This window comes from Manis javanica, chromosome 11 (genome assembly GCF_040802235.1).
Source record: "Manis javanica isolate MJ-LG chromosome 11, MJ_LKY, whole genome shotgun sequence".
NCBI classification, from domain to species: domain Eukaryota; kingdom Metazoa; phylum Chordata; class Mammalia; order Pholidota; family Manidae; genus Manis; species Manis javanica.
In genome coordinates this window covers 35,219,635-35,236,557 of record NC_133166.1, presented here as the reverse complement: position 1 = coordinate 35,236,557, position 16,923 = coordinate 35,219,635, and the positions used below count along the sequence as shown (strand labels likewise).

The window sequence follows — 16,923 nt, the reverse complement described above, 5'->3', positions numbered from 1 at the left end:
ACAAAAATAAAATTCAGTATAGGGAGGTCAATGCTCAATGTACAATCATTAATCCATCTCAAGTCTAATTCTCGTCAGTCTCCAATCTTCTGAAGCATAACGAACAAGTTCTTACATGGTGAACGAATTCTTACATAGTGAATAAATTCTTACATGGTGAACAGTACAAGGGCATTCATCACAGAAACTTTCGGTTTTGATCATGCATTACGACCTATAAACAATCAGGTCAAATATGAATATTCGTTTGATTTTTGTACTTGATTTATATGTTGATCCCACATTTCTCCCTTTATTATTATTATTATTATTTTTATTTTTAATAAAATGCTGAAGTGGTAGGTAGATGCAAGATAAAGGTAGAAAACATAGTTTAGTGCTGTAAGAGGGCAAATGTAGATGATCAGATGATCAGGTGTGTGCCTATGGACTAAGTATTAATCCGAGCTAGACAAGGGCAGCAAAACATCCACGGATGCAGAAGATTTCTCTCAAAGCAGGGGGGGTGAGGTTCTGAGCCTCACCTCTGTTGATCCCCAAATTCTCACCTGATGGCCCCCCTGCGACTGTGCCTGTCTTAGGTTGTTCCTCCCTTGAGGAATCTTACCCGTCTCTGGCTAACCAGTCATCTTCCGGGGCCATACAGGGAAATGTAAAGTTGGTAAGTGAGAGAGAAGCCATATTGTTTGAAAAGGTTAGCTTTTTACTTCTTTGCAGATTTATGCCCTGTGGCTTCTATGCCCAGCACTTGTCTCGAGGTATCTTTACCACCTGGAGGAATTATGATACTTGGTAAATTCGATATGAGGCACGAATTCTATTTAAGGGTTGTAATTAGGAAGGAAGAAGAAAAGCTATAGAGGTAGCATATGGAAGGAAACATGGGAGGATTGATTATTTCTTTGACATATCTTCTTGTAGAGTACCTTAAGTATAGGTTTTAAACTACTAACTAATTTGCACACACATATTAACATAATAGGAATACGGTGACATAAACAAAGCAAATCTATAATTACCAGCCATCTCCAGTGAAGCCAAGAAAACCATTTAGGCACCCTAGGCAATTGTGAAAATTTGTCTATGATATGATGGATATTGTAAATATAGGAACTTTTTTAAGCAATTTGATGTAAACAATTTCCAATATCTGAAACTGTTTGAGTTTTGGATATGAGAACTCTAGGTTCACAGTTATGAATGAATGAGATTAAATAAAGCACATCTAAAACTTTTTAAAATTAAAACACAATATGAATTTTTAGTTATTTCTCCACCAATGTGATTAATGATAGTCTTTTTCCTAAATCACATGGAAAAAGCAAGAAGCACTGTTAGCCATATAGCATTCATTCACATGTAAAAAAATGTTTTTACTCATCCTATTTGTAGTATCCTAAACAGGAACTTTCCCAGAACCCATCAAGAGTAGAAAAAATAAACTACAGTGTACTCACAAAAGTGAACAGTGTAGAGCAAAGAGAATGAACTACAATTACAGACACTACGGAGAATGAACTAGAATGCAACCATATGGATGATTCTTTAAAATGTAACATTTAACAAAGGAAGCTAGACACAAAGATACTCTGTGATTCTCTTTATGAAAAGTTCAAAAACATATCAAAACTGTCATATGATTCTTGAACGACAGGACAAACATTATTTCAGTGAACGTACCTAGAAAGTATATTCTAATTTTCCTTACTAGAACCTCCAACTGAATGTTTAATAGAAGTGTTAAAGCAAAAATTCCTTATCTTATTCTTAATCTTGGAGGAAAAGCATCAGTCTTTTTCATTAATGATGATGTTAGGTATATGTTTTTCAAAGACACCCTTTATCAGATTGAGGAACTGCCCTGCAAATTACTAGTCTGAGTATTTTTTCATGAAAGAGTGTTGGGTTTTGTCAAATGTTTTTTTTGCATCTATTTTGATTATTATGTGTTTTTCCCCCTTTATTCTATTAATGCAGTGTTACATTGATTGATTTTCAAATTAAACTGTCCTTGCATTCCTGGGATAAATACCACTTGGTCTTACTAGCATTTTATATGTTGTTGGATTCAGTTTTCTGGCATTTTGTTAAGGATTCTTGTGTCTATATACAAAAGGGATATGGGTCTCTAGTTTTCTTATGATGACTTTGTCTGGTTATAGTATCAGAATTATACTGGTCTTATAGGATAAACTGGGAAGTTTTCCCTCCGCTTCTACTTTTTGGTAGAGTTTGTGAAGGATTGGTCTTCTTTGTGTTATGTTTTGTTTCAACAGTACTTTAAATGTAAAAACCAAAAACTTAATTGTACACTTTAAAAGGGTAGATTGGGTGGCATGTGAAGGGATTGATATGAACCTATAAACCCTGAGAGGGCATATCTACTTCTGTTTTACCTTTATTCCTAGGGTGCAGTGCTACAGTTTACCAAGTTATCCCTACCAAGGCAGGCCTTCACCTCTTACCTGTCTCCCTAGTCTCATGAAGCTACCAAAGGACCGCTTATCCTGTCAGTCACTAGTCCCTCTGGAAGCAGCAAAAACCCTTCTGATGGCCTCAAACTCCAGCCTCCTTTTCTTGGACTTCTGTCCTCCTCTAGGTTTTGTACTGGTAACTCTAAGGAATTCATTAGTTCTTCAATGGCTTCAAGCAGATTTTAATTTTTGTTAATACTGTGTCCAGCTTTTCTAGCTATCTTCAGGGAGAATGATGGTCTGAGGTACCTAGCTAACTATTATTGTACACTTGGGTTAACAATTTTGTAAAGTTAAAAAGCACCTATAATTACATCACTAATGGTATTTCTTGTTTGAGGATATAAAATGTTTTAGAATAATACAATTAATTAAATTTTAAACACTTCTCCGTGGCATAAAAGAATGTATGCAAACATTTTTGGGCTTCAATTTCAACATTAATAAAATCAATTTCACTATTTATGAACTCTAGCCATAACCTAAGAAGGCTAGATTCATTTGTACAGCACATTTTTACTCTTCAGAATACTTCCACCATCTAATATTTATAATTTGTTCTTACTAACTCCTCTGTAGATTAAAAACATTATCATATTCATTTTAAAGATGGAGAAACTGGAGTTAAACTCATACATTTATTCATTTTAAAAACAATGTAAGAAATTGCTCTTAAATTCAAACACACATGATTTTTGCAATCTCACCTGATTTTTCACTATGGCAGTCTGTACCAGACTCTGATTCTGATGTTGAAACATATTTCATTATTTGATGTCCACAGCTTATAGAATAAAACAAATATATATACATATGTATATTTATAATAAATGAGGCAAATATTTTTTACCTAAATACAATTTGAAAATCTGCTTAACTTTTAACCAAGATCCCAACTGTAAAATATCCTACTATTCCAATCGCTCTATAAACTTAATATGCTTTATCCTAGACTGCATCTGTATGTCCCTGAAGGAAATAACGTATTTTAAAAGTCAACACTGAAGTCTGAAGTAAACAGTTATTACCCTTGAAGCAGAAATGAGAACAAACACCATATAAACTGGGTACTATAAATAGGCACTAAGTAGGATAGACTAATTCTCATATATTTACTGATATCTTATGATGGATACAATACCACTGTATTTCACTTCAGATGAAGATCATTTAATTGGAAAATAAGTAATAATATGGAAATGAGTAAAAGTGTATTTAGAATAAAAACTGCTAGATAAATAAAGAAGAGGATAATCCATTACCTAGTTATAATATTGAGCTAGAAAATTAGTAATACCTTATTAAAATAACCTATACTTTGAAACAGAAGTAATAAAAATTTAGGAAACTTACCTGTTACATAAGTTATTATCAGAATTTCTAACTTGTTGATAAAAATCTGGTGAATTGGGTGCACTGCCCAGAGATCTGTGTAAAGCAACACTTGGCTTAGTAAGAACATCAGCAGTATCAGGAAATTCTGTAGGTGATCGATTAGTTAGAGAGCCAGCAGACACTGGTCCATGGATGGGAGAATTCACAGGACTCAGGCTGGGTAAAGCGCCTTAAAAAATTGAAACAGAGGAAAGAGATAAATATGTATGCCATGTGTGTGTGTTTATTGTCTATGTCTATTTATAAAGAACATTCTCCCTTAAAGAAAGCAAAATATTTACAATTAAATGTGAATTACCTATATTTACATACAAATGCAAAGTATTGACAATTAAATGTAAATTTAGAATTAAATGTAATAGATTTCTAGGTGGAGCTATTATCAACAACCTTCTAGGAATTTTAAGCAGAATATTAAGCAAATATTGACCATATCTGTCATCACTGATAACTGTGAAATAAACAACCTTTCAATCTCTGTATGTACACAAACATACACACAAACCCTATATAATAGGCAAATATTGAGAGTACAACTAAGTACAACTAAACTGTACATACTGTGTGGCATACATTTTCCTAATTCATATTGGTCTTCATCTTCCACATTGTGTGTCCTTACCAGCTTGACTATCCACATGAACAAAGCATCTTTACCAAATGTTATTGAATTTATCATAATAGCATTAAGCAAATTGAGCAAATGATAAAAATTACATGTTAACACAAAAGCAGATCCCTTTAAAAAATATATCCAAATCTTACAGCTCATTCATTCATTCAACAAATATTTGAGAGCCTCAAATAGTAGAGAGCACATAGTAGCACTGGGTTTCACAATGAAGAAAAGATACCATCCCTGAAACTCAATGTACCTAGAATCTAGTGGAGAATCCAAACAAGTGCTAAATGCCAAAATAAGGGAAAGCAGTTACTTCTGAAATACATCTCTAATCCTATTGATTTATACCAGAAACCTTTGCTGAGTGCCTTGATCTAAGGTGGTATGGATATATCTGGAGAGATATGTAAATCTGGAGGCAGATTTAAAACTATATTTGGAAATAAAGATCCAAATAAACTTAATCAGAAAGGAAAGCAAATAATTATTACAGACATATTACCAGGCATAGTGGTATGAACATTCACAGATTTGTGGGATGTAATTTTTCATGTCAACTTAACTAGGCTATGGTGCCCTACCGTTTGGTCAAACACCCGTCTAGATGTTGATGGGAAGGTATTTTTCAGGTGTGATTAACATTTAAATCAGTAGACTAAGTAAAATGGATTACCCTCCATAATGTAGGTTGGCCTCATCCAATCAGTTGAAGGCCTAAAAAGAAAAGACTGAGGTCCTCCAAAGTGGAAGGAAGGAATTTTGTCTCTAGACTCCCTTTGGACTCAAGACTGCAACATCAATTTCTGCTAGAATTTCCAGCCAGGCAGCCTGCCCTGAAAATTTCAGACCTGTAACCCTCACAATCCCTAACCCGATTCTTTAAAATTAATCCATCCTTCCATATATCTCGCTCAATCTCTGTATGTATACACAAACACATTCACACAGACACAGACACATTCACACATAACACACACATTCTGTTTCTCTGGAGAACTCGCAATAACCCTGTGAGTTAGGCAGCATTTTCATTTTATGTGTAAAAAAAAAAAAATCAAGAAACTTGATTTTGTTAACACAGTTAACACTGTGACGATATCTTTTTTCAGGGCTGCCACACTGTTCTATCACACTGACTCCTGTAATTTCATATAATGTTGGGGCTGAATGGGGTTTTATAAGTAATTTGGTCAAATAGTTTTTTTCACAAGAAACTAAGGACTAGAGAGGGGAAGTGTCTTGTTTGCAAGTCATAATGGTTAGTTACTAACTAGAAACTTAGTTCCAATTTTCAGAGCTGTTTTCTCTAATTACACTAGTGAGTATCCAAAATTCTGACATAGAAAAGCTTTGAGAAGACATAATGGTAAGGAAAAATGTGGAAACCCTTAAGAAACATTTTCTACAATATAGAATCATCATTTTTTTTGACCTTTTTAAAAATGGTGAAATACTACATAGAGAAAGTTACAACAGGAGTGCTCATCACTCAAGCTGAGAAATAAAACATGGCCAGAGGTCAGGATTACCTGTCTTCTAATTCCCTTCCTCTCATTAAAGGAAATCTTTATTTTGATTTTTATGGTATTGTTCTTCTTGCTTTTTTTTACATTTATACCACATATGTATGCATTTCCTAACAAGTTAGATCAGTTTTGTCCCTTCTTTGAACTTTGTAAATTGAATCAAACAGTATATAAGTGCTTCTGTGCTTTGCTTACTTTACTCAACACTTTAAAAAGCTATTTCCAGGCAGTTGCATGTGGCTGCAGGTCATTCATTTTCAATGCTGTATAAAATTGTATATATGAATGTAGCATAATTTTGTTTCTCTGTTTAAGCACTGAACTGCCAAACTGTCTTCCAAAGTGGCTATAGCATTTTACTTTCCCATTAGCAATGTGTGAGTGTTCCCATTTCTGAACATTTTTACCAGCACTTCTTATTGTCTGCCTTTATAATTATAGAGATCATAGTGGGTGTGAAGTCGTAGTTCACTGCAGTTTTGATTTGCATTTCCATAATGATTAATGATGCTAAGAATCTTGTCAATTGCGGATGGGCCATTTGTGTATCTTCTTTAGGGAAAGAAACATCTATTCAGATCTTTTGCCCATTTTTTAATGAAGTCATTTGTCTTTTAACTATTGAGTTGTAACATATCTTTGCATATTCTATATAAAAGTCCACTGTCAAAATATGATCTCAAAATTAAAATACAATTTATAAATATTTTCTCCCATCCTGTGGATTGTTTTTACACTTTCTTTAGGTGTCTGTGAAGTACAAATGTATTTCATTTTAATGAATTCCAACTATCAATTTTTTTCATTCATAGACTTTTGGTGTCATACTTAAGAATACTTTATTCAACACCCAAAGTAATGAAGATTTTCTTCTACAAATGTTATGGTTTAACTCTTACATTTAAGTCTATGGTACATTTTGAGTTAATATTTGTGGCTATTCATAGATAGTGTTCCAAATTCATTTTTTTATGTGTGTATCTATTTATCACAAGACCATTTGTTAAAAATACTATTCCTTCCCCACTGAATTATCTTGGCACCCTTATTGAAAGCCAAACAACCATGTAAAAACATTTCTGGACTCTCAATGCTATGTCATTGAATTGGCATATCCTTATGCTACTACCCGTGTTGATTACTATCGCTTGGTATTGTAAAATTGGTGTGAGTCCTCCAATTTTTCCTTCTTTTTTATTAAAAATTGTTTTAGCTATTCCCAGGTCCTTTGAATTTCCAAATAATATGCATATATATGTATATTTATGTGTGTATATATATGTATTTATTTATATCCAATTTTTTCTTTTATAATTAAAAATTGTTTTAGCTAAATTATCAGAGAAATGCAAATTAGAACTACAATGAGGTATCACCTCACACCAGTAAGGATAGCTGCCATCCAAAAGACAAACAACAACAAATGTTGGCGAGGCTATGGAGAAAGGGGAACCCTCCTACACTGCTGGTGGGAATGTAAATTAGTTCAACCATTGTGGAAAGCAGTTTGGAGGTTCATCAAAATGCTCAAAACAGACCTACCATTTGACCCAGGAATTCCACTCCTAGGAATTTATCCTAAGAACACAGCAATCAAGTTTGAGAAAGACAGATGCACCCCTATGTTTATCGCAGCACTATTTACAATAGCCAAGAATTGGAAGCAACCTAAATGTCCATCGGTAGATGAATGGATAAAGAAGATGTGGTACATATACACAATGGAATACTACTCAGCCATAAGAAGTGGAAAAATCCAACCATTTGCAGCAACATGGATGGAGCTGGAGAGTATTATGCTCAGTGAAATAAGCCAAGCGGAGAAAGAGAAATACTAAATGATTTCACTCATCTGAGGTGTGTAAGAACAAAGCAAAAACTGAAGGAACAAAACAGCAGCGGAATTACAGAACCCAAAAATGGACTAACAGGTACCAAAGGGAAAGGAACTGGGGAGGATGGGTGGGCAGGGAGGGATAAGGGGGGGGGAAGAAGGGGGATATTAAGATTAGCATGCATGGGGGGGAGGGAGAAAGGGGAGGGTGGGCTGCACAACACAGAGAGAACAAGTAGTGATTCTACAACATTTTGCTAAGCTGATGGACAGTAACCATAATGTGGTTGTTAGGGGGGACCTGATATAGGGGAGAGCATAGTAAACAAAGTATTCTTCATGCAAGTGTAGATTAAAGATAAAAAAAAAAGAAAGAAAGAAAAGGGGGATTACTCCTTGATAGGATAAAACTATTGGGAAATCAAAGATCAATGCATGCTTTAAATATCCTTAATGTTGATCACTTAAAGGGTGTCAGATGATCAGCTATGGAGGTACTCCTTTCTGATAATATTCCTTTCTCTTAATAAAAAAAAAAAAAGCCATACCTGTGTGCTGACCTCCAATGAGTTATGCACAGTGGTATAGAGGGCATGTCAAAGTGTGGGCAAAGGGTCTGTTTGTTTCTATGCAGAAGATCAAGGCCTAGCTTGGATACCCAGAAAATGAACTAAGATACGATATGAGGAGGAGCTTCCGGCATCAGCACTCTCTGGAGGACTTGTGCCAGGGGGATCATCATCAAAAAGCCTCCACAGGGATCTGGGCGATGCTGCGGTTGTGGCTGCATCCACCCCACCGTTTCCTGGACTTGCCATTGGAATGAGGAGGGAGATGTCTAGGCTGGCATGTGCATACAGTGAGACAACAAATTTGACCGGATCTGTACTGTTGGAACTCAGCCAGGAGTTGGGAGGGGTGCAAGTTGTAGCACTCCAAAATCTCATGACTATAGACTATCTACGGTTAAAAGAACATATGGGATGTGAACAGATCCCAGAAATGGGCTGCTTTAATTTGTCTGATTTCTCTCAGACTGTTCAAGTACAGTTGGACAATATCCATCATATCATAGACAAATTTTCACAAATGCCTAGGGTGCCTAAATGGTTTTCTTGGCTTCACTGGAGATGGATTGTAATTATAGATTTGCTTTGTTTATGTCACCGTATTCCTATTATGTTAATATGTGTGTGCAAATTAGTTAGTAGTTTAAAACCTATACATAAGGTACTCTACAAGAAGATATGTCAAAGAAATAATCAATCCTCCCATGTTTCCTTCCATATGCTACCTCTATAGCTTTTCTTCTTCCTTCCTAATTACAACCCTTAAATAGAATTCGTGCCTCATATCGAATTTACCAAGTATCATAATTCCTCCAAGTGGTAAAGATACCTCGAGACAAGTGCTGGGCATAGAAGCCACAGGGCATAAATCTGCAAAGAAGTAAAAAGCTAACCTTTGCAAACAATATGGCTTCTCTCTCACTTACCAACTTTACATTTCCCTGTATGGCCCCGGAAGATGACTGGTTAGCCAGAGACGGGTAAGATTCCTCAAGGGAGGAACAACCTAAGACAGGCACAGTCGCAGGGGGGCCATCAGGTGAGAATTTGGGGATCAACAGAGGTGAGGCTCAGAACCTCACCCCCCCTGCTTTGAGAGAAATCTTCTGCATCCGTGGATGTTTTGCTGCCCTTGTCTAGCTCGGATTAATACTTAGTCCATAGGCACACACCTGATCATCTGATCATCTACATTTGCCCTCTTACAGCACTAAACTATGTTTTCTACCTTTATCTTGCATCTACCTACCACTTCAGCATTTTATTAAAAATAAAAATAATAATAATAATAATAAAGGGAGAAATGTGGGATCAACATATAAATCAAGTACAAAAATCAAACGAATATTCATATTTGACCTGATTGTTTATAGGTCGTAATGCATGATCAAAACCGAAAGTTTCTGTGATGAATGCCCTTGTACTGTTCACCATGTAAGAATTTATTCACTATGTAAGAATTCGTTCACCATGTAAGAACTTGTTCGTTATGCTTCAGAAGATTGGAGACTGACGAGAATTAGGCTTGAGATGGATTAATGATTGTGCATTGAGCATTGACTCCCCTATACTGAATTTTATTGTTGTTAATAACCATTTGATCAATAAATATGAGAGATGACCTCTCAAAAAAAAAATTGTTTTAGCTATTCCAGGTCCTTGGAATTTCCAAGTAATATGCATATATATATTTATGTGTGTATATATATGTATTTATGTGTATATGTACATATTTATGTGTATATATATATAAACATACACAAGCACACATAATCAAATACATTGTTGTTCTTATTATTCTGAACAAGCTGTTACCTGTGAGAATAAATAAAAAGAAAAATAAAATTTATTTTACCTTTACTTATTCTTCAGTGCTCTTCCTTGTTTTACATAGATCTGAGTTTCTGACCTATATTACCTCCTTCTCTCTAAAGAACTTATTTTAACATTTCTTGCAAGTCAGGTCTTCTGGTAACTAGTTTCTGTTTGAAAAAGTGTTCACTTTTGAAGGATAGTTTCACAGGATACACAATTTTAGGCTGGTGGAGTTTTTTTCTTCTCAACATATTAAATACTTCACTTCTATCTATACTTGCTTATATAGTTTCTGAGAAGTTTGATGTAGTTTTTATTATATGTTCTTCTACAGGCAAGGTGTTTTTGCCCTCTGGCTTCTTTAAGGATTTTTTTCTGTATCTTTGATTTTTCTATAATTTAAAAATGATATGCCTAGGTTTGTGTTTGTTTTTGAAGTATTTATCCTGTTTGATGTTCTCTGAGCTTCCTGGATCTGTGGTTTTGGTGTCTGACATTAGTTTTTGGAAATTCTCAGTCATTACTGTTTCAAATATTTCTTCTGCTCCTTCCTATCTTCTTCTGCTATTTCTTTTGTAATTGTCCCACAGTCCTTGGATATTCTGTTCTGTTTTTCAGTCTTTATTCTCTTTTCAGTTTTGAAGTTTTTTGTTGACATATCCTCAAGCTTAGAGATTCTTTCCTCAGTCATGTTCAGCCTACTCATAAGCCCATCACCAGGCATTCTTCATTTCGGTTACTGTGTTTTTGATCTCTACCATTTATTTTTGGATTTGTTTTTCAGGATTTCCATCTCTGTTTACATTGCCCATCTGTTCTTGCATGCTGTCTACTTTATTCATAGAGGCCCTGGCATATTAATCATAGTTTAAAATTCTCAGTCTGATAATTCCCATCTTGTTTTGATAGTTTGCTCTCCAAATTGTGCTTTTGACCTTTGGTATGCCTTATATAATTTTTTGATAGCTAGCCATGATACACCAGTAAAAGGAACTGCTAGAAATAGGCAGTTAGTAATGTGGTGGTGAAGTGTTGGGGAAGGGGATGTGTTCTGTAGTCCTACGATTTGGTCTTTTAGTGAGCTTGTGCCAACCAACTGCAGACTTCCCAAATGTTTCTCAGCTTTTTTTGTTTGCTTTTGGCTTTGTTTTGTTTTGCCTTCTTTCTTTGGCAGGAGAGGATGACTAGAGTGGACAGAGTTGAGCATTTCCTTTCCCCCAGGTCAATTAGGCTCTGGTAATGCCCCAGCAGGTTGGCTCTGTTACCTGGTTTCTCCTGAGCCCAGGCCTTGTTAAGAACAGAGTGCTCTGGTGTATTCAAAATGGTTCTTTTCCCCTCTCTGACAGAAGCACTTTCTCTGATACTTCTGTGGGAATTTGGTCAAGCTCCTAGAGGTGAATCCAACAAAACTGGGGTGGCCTCCTGATGATGGGATCCCCCTGGAGTTTTTAACTCTCAGAGTTGTCCCCACCAACTCTCCAGCAATTTGCCAGTTACAGTTCAGGTTATCCCACTCCCATCACTAGTTCCGGGCACTTGCTCCGAGTTTCGCCTTGTGAGTCTCTGCTCCAGTAGGCTATTACTCTGTGTATCTGCCTTTCTCTCTCTCCTCTTGGGAGCAGAAGTTTTGCCCTATGTCCTTACCTTTCTTCAAGATTCTAGTACAGTTGCTGATTTTTCAGTCTGTTCAGCTTTCTACTTGTTGGGATGGAGTGGCAACTTCTAAATTCCCTATGAGTAGAACTAACACCCAAAAGTCTTCTGTTTATTTACATATTTTTCCCTCTCTGTGTTTCAGTTTGGATATTTCCTACTTTTCTGTCTACAAGTTTATTACTCTTATTTGCTGTCATGTCCAATCTGTTCCTAAACCATCTTATAAACTTTTAATTTAATCAATGCATTTCTCAGATTTCAACTGTCCATTATTTTTTCCCTATGTATTCCAGTTCTCTGTTGAAATTATCCGATTCTTGTCCATATTTCTTCTATCTCTTTTTAAACATCATTGTTTTTTAAAGACTTTGTTAAATCCAACATCAATATCATATGCAGATTCTTTCTAGTGTCTGATTTTCTTGCTTATCAATTACATTCTCCTGACTCTTCACATACTTTAGCTTTTTATTGTATGGCAAACATTGTGTATAAAGGAATTTTGTGATTATATATCCCACTGCTTAATGTATGTCTAATACTTTAAAATGTATACTTTAAAAGCAGAATATCAGTGTTTTTCTATTATTGTTAAGTTATATAGTATAAAATATCTTTCATCCAAAAAGTCTTGAGGCATTCTCTAAACTTTTGAGTTACAGAAAATTCCTATTAGTAGTGGGTGATTGAAATGGATAAAGGAAGTCAAAAGATACAAATTTCCAGTTATAAAGTACCTAAGTCATGTATTAGTTATACCTAATTATACCTCAAACAGAACCACTAAATAATTCTGATTAGAATGACTTAATGGATATATAGCGAGGATTTTTTTCTTACTCTCATACTAAGGGGTTTTTTTCCTCCATGATTATCACGCTATAAAAGAATACCCTTTCCTGAGAATTTTCCCTTGTTCTGGATATGTGAATCTGGATCTACAACTATTCAGGTTAAATAATTCTGTATTTTATCCCTGAATCTCCTAGAGCCTAATGAAGTGCCTGATACACAGATGTTCAAAAAGCATTTACTGTATGAACAAATGGCCAACTAACAGCCAACCCAAATTGCTTAGTCATGTTAACTTAAAATACATGAAACGGTATTCAAAATTAGCCATAACGTGTAATGAAAAAATTTGCACTGCCATATACTTTGAAACCTCTTGCATTTAAATCATAAAAAATGGTTTCTTACCAGCTCTTCTTAGACCTATATGGTGAGTTAAGGATACAGAAGATGACCTTTGCTTCGGGATTGTCAGTAGATTTGAACTAAAAGGCCCATTTAGATAGCATCCTTGACTAAAAGGGAAAGATAACAGGTTAAGAATTTTAAAGCCATTGGAAGTTTCCTCCTTTTTCTTCATAATCTTCAACTCAATTAGCAAATATCTACTTATACAGTCAGAGTTTAGACATCTATCTAGTGCCTTAGGCTTAAAGTAGGAGTCAGCAAACTTTTTCTATAAAGGACGAAACAGTAAATACTTTTGGCTTTGCGGGCCAGAAAGTCTCTGCTGCAACTACTCAACTCTGCCATTGTTGTATAAAAGCAGTCATAGACAATAATAAACAAATAAATATTACTGTGTTCCAGTATAACTGTATTTATAAAAACAGTGGGTCCACGGGCTCCGGTTTGCTGAGCCGTGGTACAGTGTAGGTTGTCAGTATCACCCGGAGGGCATCTTGACACACATTTGCTAGTCCCACCCCAAGGATTTCTGGTACAAGGTCTGGAACAGGGCCAGAGAGTTTGCATTTCTAACAAGTTCTTTGGTAATGTTGATATTGTGAGGCCCAGGGACCTCACTGAGAATCAGTGACCTAAAATATAGTTTTTCACTATTTTCTGTTCTCTGTCTTCACTGATAATGATTACCCACTAAATCAGTTATTTCCTATAACTGAAATATTTATTACAGGTTTTAGAGCTCTTACAAAGAAATTAAATATAGGTAGGCAATCATAGTACACCAACGCGATGCATAAAATTCAGTTTAAGATTATATATTGGAAAGCTTCTGGCCCACTGCCATGCATACAGCAAGTACACCATAAATGCTACCTACCTTTCTTAGATATTCACTAGAGACTCTTTTCTTCTGTCAATGCCTGAGGTGGGCACTTTGCCAAGGGCTCAAGGACAAATTGAGACCATTCTTCACGCAGTATTTTTTAGTGTAAGCTAGGTTCTCAGCAGCTCTTTCCCAACTCCTCCAGCTTTTCTGCACTTCCACACCCTATCACTCAAGAAGATCTGTTTTTCTGTGACCTAAAAGACTTTTGTTCATGTCTCTATTATAACGTATCCACAACGTATTATAATTTCGCTGCTTATAGATTCTTTTCCCTCACTAATTTGTGAATTCCTTTAGGGGCTGTAAGACTAGCTCTGCATTCACAGTGGCTACAGCAGCAGCTGATGATGGTATTCAGCAGGTGTTTGTGGAATAAATGAATGACTTCCTTAGGTTCCTATTTGCACTTTTCTAGAGTACAGACTTTTCCTCCCCAATTTTGATTGAATGGACTGTTTTTCTTTTACTAACTCCTGCTCAAGGCTCTCCTTAAGCCTTTTTCTAGAACTCTAGTTTGATCTATACCCCTATGGGAGGAAAAAAATTCTGTACTACAAAAAGAAGGCCTAAGTAAAAACCAGCTGGCAATCACTTCACTAAAACTCCTTTATTGATAATAACAAAAATTATAATAATAGTGCTACTTTAAGTGTTTATTTTGTATCATCCATTGTTTTAGATACTTTACATACTTCATCTCTCTTAGTTTATGTTATAGATAAGAGACTAATGTCCCCAAATTCACACAGCTAAAATTCAACTTCCAACTTCTTTGACTCCAAAATGTATGCTCTTCCACAAAATAATTCTCATTCTATCTTTGAGTACATATCCCCATTTTTAAAATTAGACATTTAGTATAACAAACTTCTAAGGTAACATTAAGCCTTTAGATTCTATCATATTTTTTTCTCAAGCCAGTAGTAAAAAAATTAGTTGACAATGCTACCAAAGAACAGCAATATGCAAATAATACCACCCAATACACTCATTTCCTACCAATGCTCAATCATCCTTTGTACTTGAGTATTCCTTACTTACATGCGGAATGAGAGAACTGCAAAAGAAGATTAACAACACTACCCAGGGCAATATTCAAGAAGAAACAAGTATGAACTCTACCAAAGTCTACTTCATGATTAATATTCAAAACAAAGATAGGGATTTCTCCTTTTCAGAACAGACCAACTGTACCTCCATAGGCTTCTACTTTGGTCCAGAGTTTTCTAACAACTGAAGTATAACATACCTTCAGTTAGCTGTTTAGAATTGAGAGGTACAGGTCAAATTGCAGCTTTTTTAGCTCAGTTCCAGAATTGTCTCGTTAAATTCCTGGCTTACACCAGACAAATATGTACCCCAATGAGATTACATAAAATAATACTGAAGAAAACAGAGGACAAGACAAGCTAGTGATTAATTCCAACTATGATTAAAGCCAGACTTGGGAATCAGTCTTCAAATTCAAATGCACAAACATTACCGGAGATGTCAAAAGTTACAGTCAAAGAGGTAAGCCGTATATTAAGAGTTGATTTCTAGATAATCAATGCAAATTACCTTGTCAAGGTTTGCATCAAGTCAAATTTTTTTTGAGGGGGGGAAGAAGTTGTATAAACCTGTTGACTGTGTGATTTTAGATTTACAGAGCTATTCTCTTAAAAACCTGAGTGAGATGACACCATTAGCCCTCTTGAATCTCTGCAGTCAATACCAGCTCCAGGCATTGGTATAAATCTCTAGGTAAATATGAGACACAGAACTGAGAGGCTGGTTCCCAAGTGCATTACTTAGAGGATGTATTCTTGCCAGGCAACAAGTTATTAGATTTGATTGCAGAGCAGTTATGGAGATGAATGAAGAATCAGAGACTAGGTTAGAAGAAAGTCTCTTTAGTGTAGGAGCAACCAGTTGATAGCCCAGGGTTTCAGGACACAACTTGCCTATTTTTCCCCAAGGGAAGTCTCTTCACAGGAAGTAAGCTGAGGGGGATAAAGGGTCACAAAAATTCGCAATCATAATATAAGTTGGTCACGGGGATGGTAGTACAGCATGGACAACACGGCCAATGACGCTGTAACATCTTCCAATGTTGACAAAAAGTAACTGCATTAGTTGGGGAGAGGATTTAATGATGTGGGTAACAAACCACTGTGTTGTATACTTGAAACTAAATATAAGATTGTATATCAACTATACTTCAATTTTAAAAAAAAGGAAGCGAGCTGTGAGGAGCTCTGAATGCATGCTCTGTTCACCCACAGGGAGGGTCTGAGTCTTAGCAATCTGTCCAAGAATAGCAGTTTAGTCATTCTTTCCACCATGAGTACCAACACTGGAACTCAGAGATGGGTAATTCAACTGTCAGGTAACCCTGAAAAGCATTACTCTACCTTTCTGGAACTTCCTAACCAGAGAAACTTCATCCTAGGTCTAAAACTTAAGCACAGGCAGTATCAACTATCATAACCCAAAACGGACACCATACCTCTGCATACCCTTTGTTAAACAGCTGTTAATCTTCAAAGATCCATTTTAATGCAATTCCAAACTCTTCACAATAATCAAGCAGGCCTTAGAAGAGTAGTGTGATGGCTAACACTACTGCCATCGAGGATGCAAAGGAAAGGTGTTAGAAGATTCAGAAGTGAGACAGATTACTTTTCCTTGGAGACCAAAGGAGGATATCAGGGTGTTATCCTACTCTTGAGAGGTGACATCTGAATCCAATCTGAGGGTGAGAAGATCTATTCCAGGTAAGGAAAAAACCAAAGGGGGCAAAGAAGTTGACAAAAGGAATATCAAATAGTCTTGAGTGGAGTTTCAGATAAACAGAGAAAGACGATGTTGGAGAGGCATTTAGGTGTTATAAAGAAATGCCCCTCTTGGTCAGCTAAAATCTCAAGTCTTTTTAAGAGATGAACAGTGATAAACTATTAAGAGTAT

General features: G+C 35.8%; 1 protein-coding gene across 2 annotated transcripts in view; it reads right to left on the bottom strand.

The window, feature by feature from the left end:
• The window catches only part of PDE3B (phosphodiesterase 3B), a 177,303-nt gene that overhangs the window by 35,181 nt on the left and 125,199 nt on the right, over positions 1-16,923 (bottom strand). For both annotated transcript variants that reach the window (XR_012122619.1, XM_037026925.2), the window contains exons 5-7: positions 13,092-13,198; positions 3,828-4,038; positions 3,182-3,258 (exon numbers count right to left, since the gene is read on the bottom strand). Coding sequence is in view for 1 of the 2 variants with exons in the window: in XM_037026925.2 (XP_036882820.2) it covers positions 3,182-3,258; positions 3,828-4,038; positions 13,092-13,198 (395 nt within the window). In the remaining variant the exon portion in view is untranslated. The remainder of the gene's footprint in view (positions 1-3,181; positions 3,259-3,827; positions 4,039-13,091; positions 13,199-16,923) is intronic.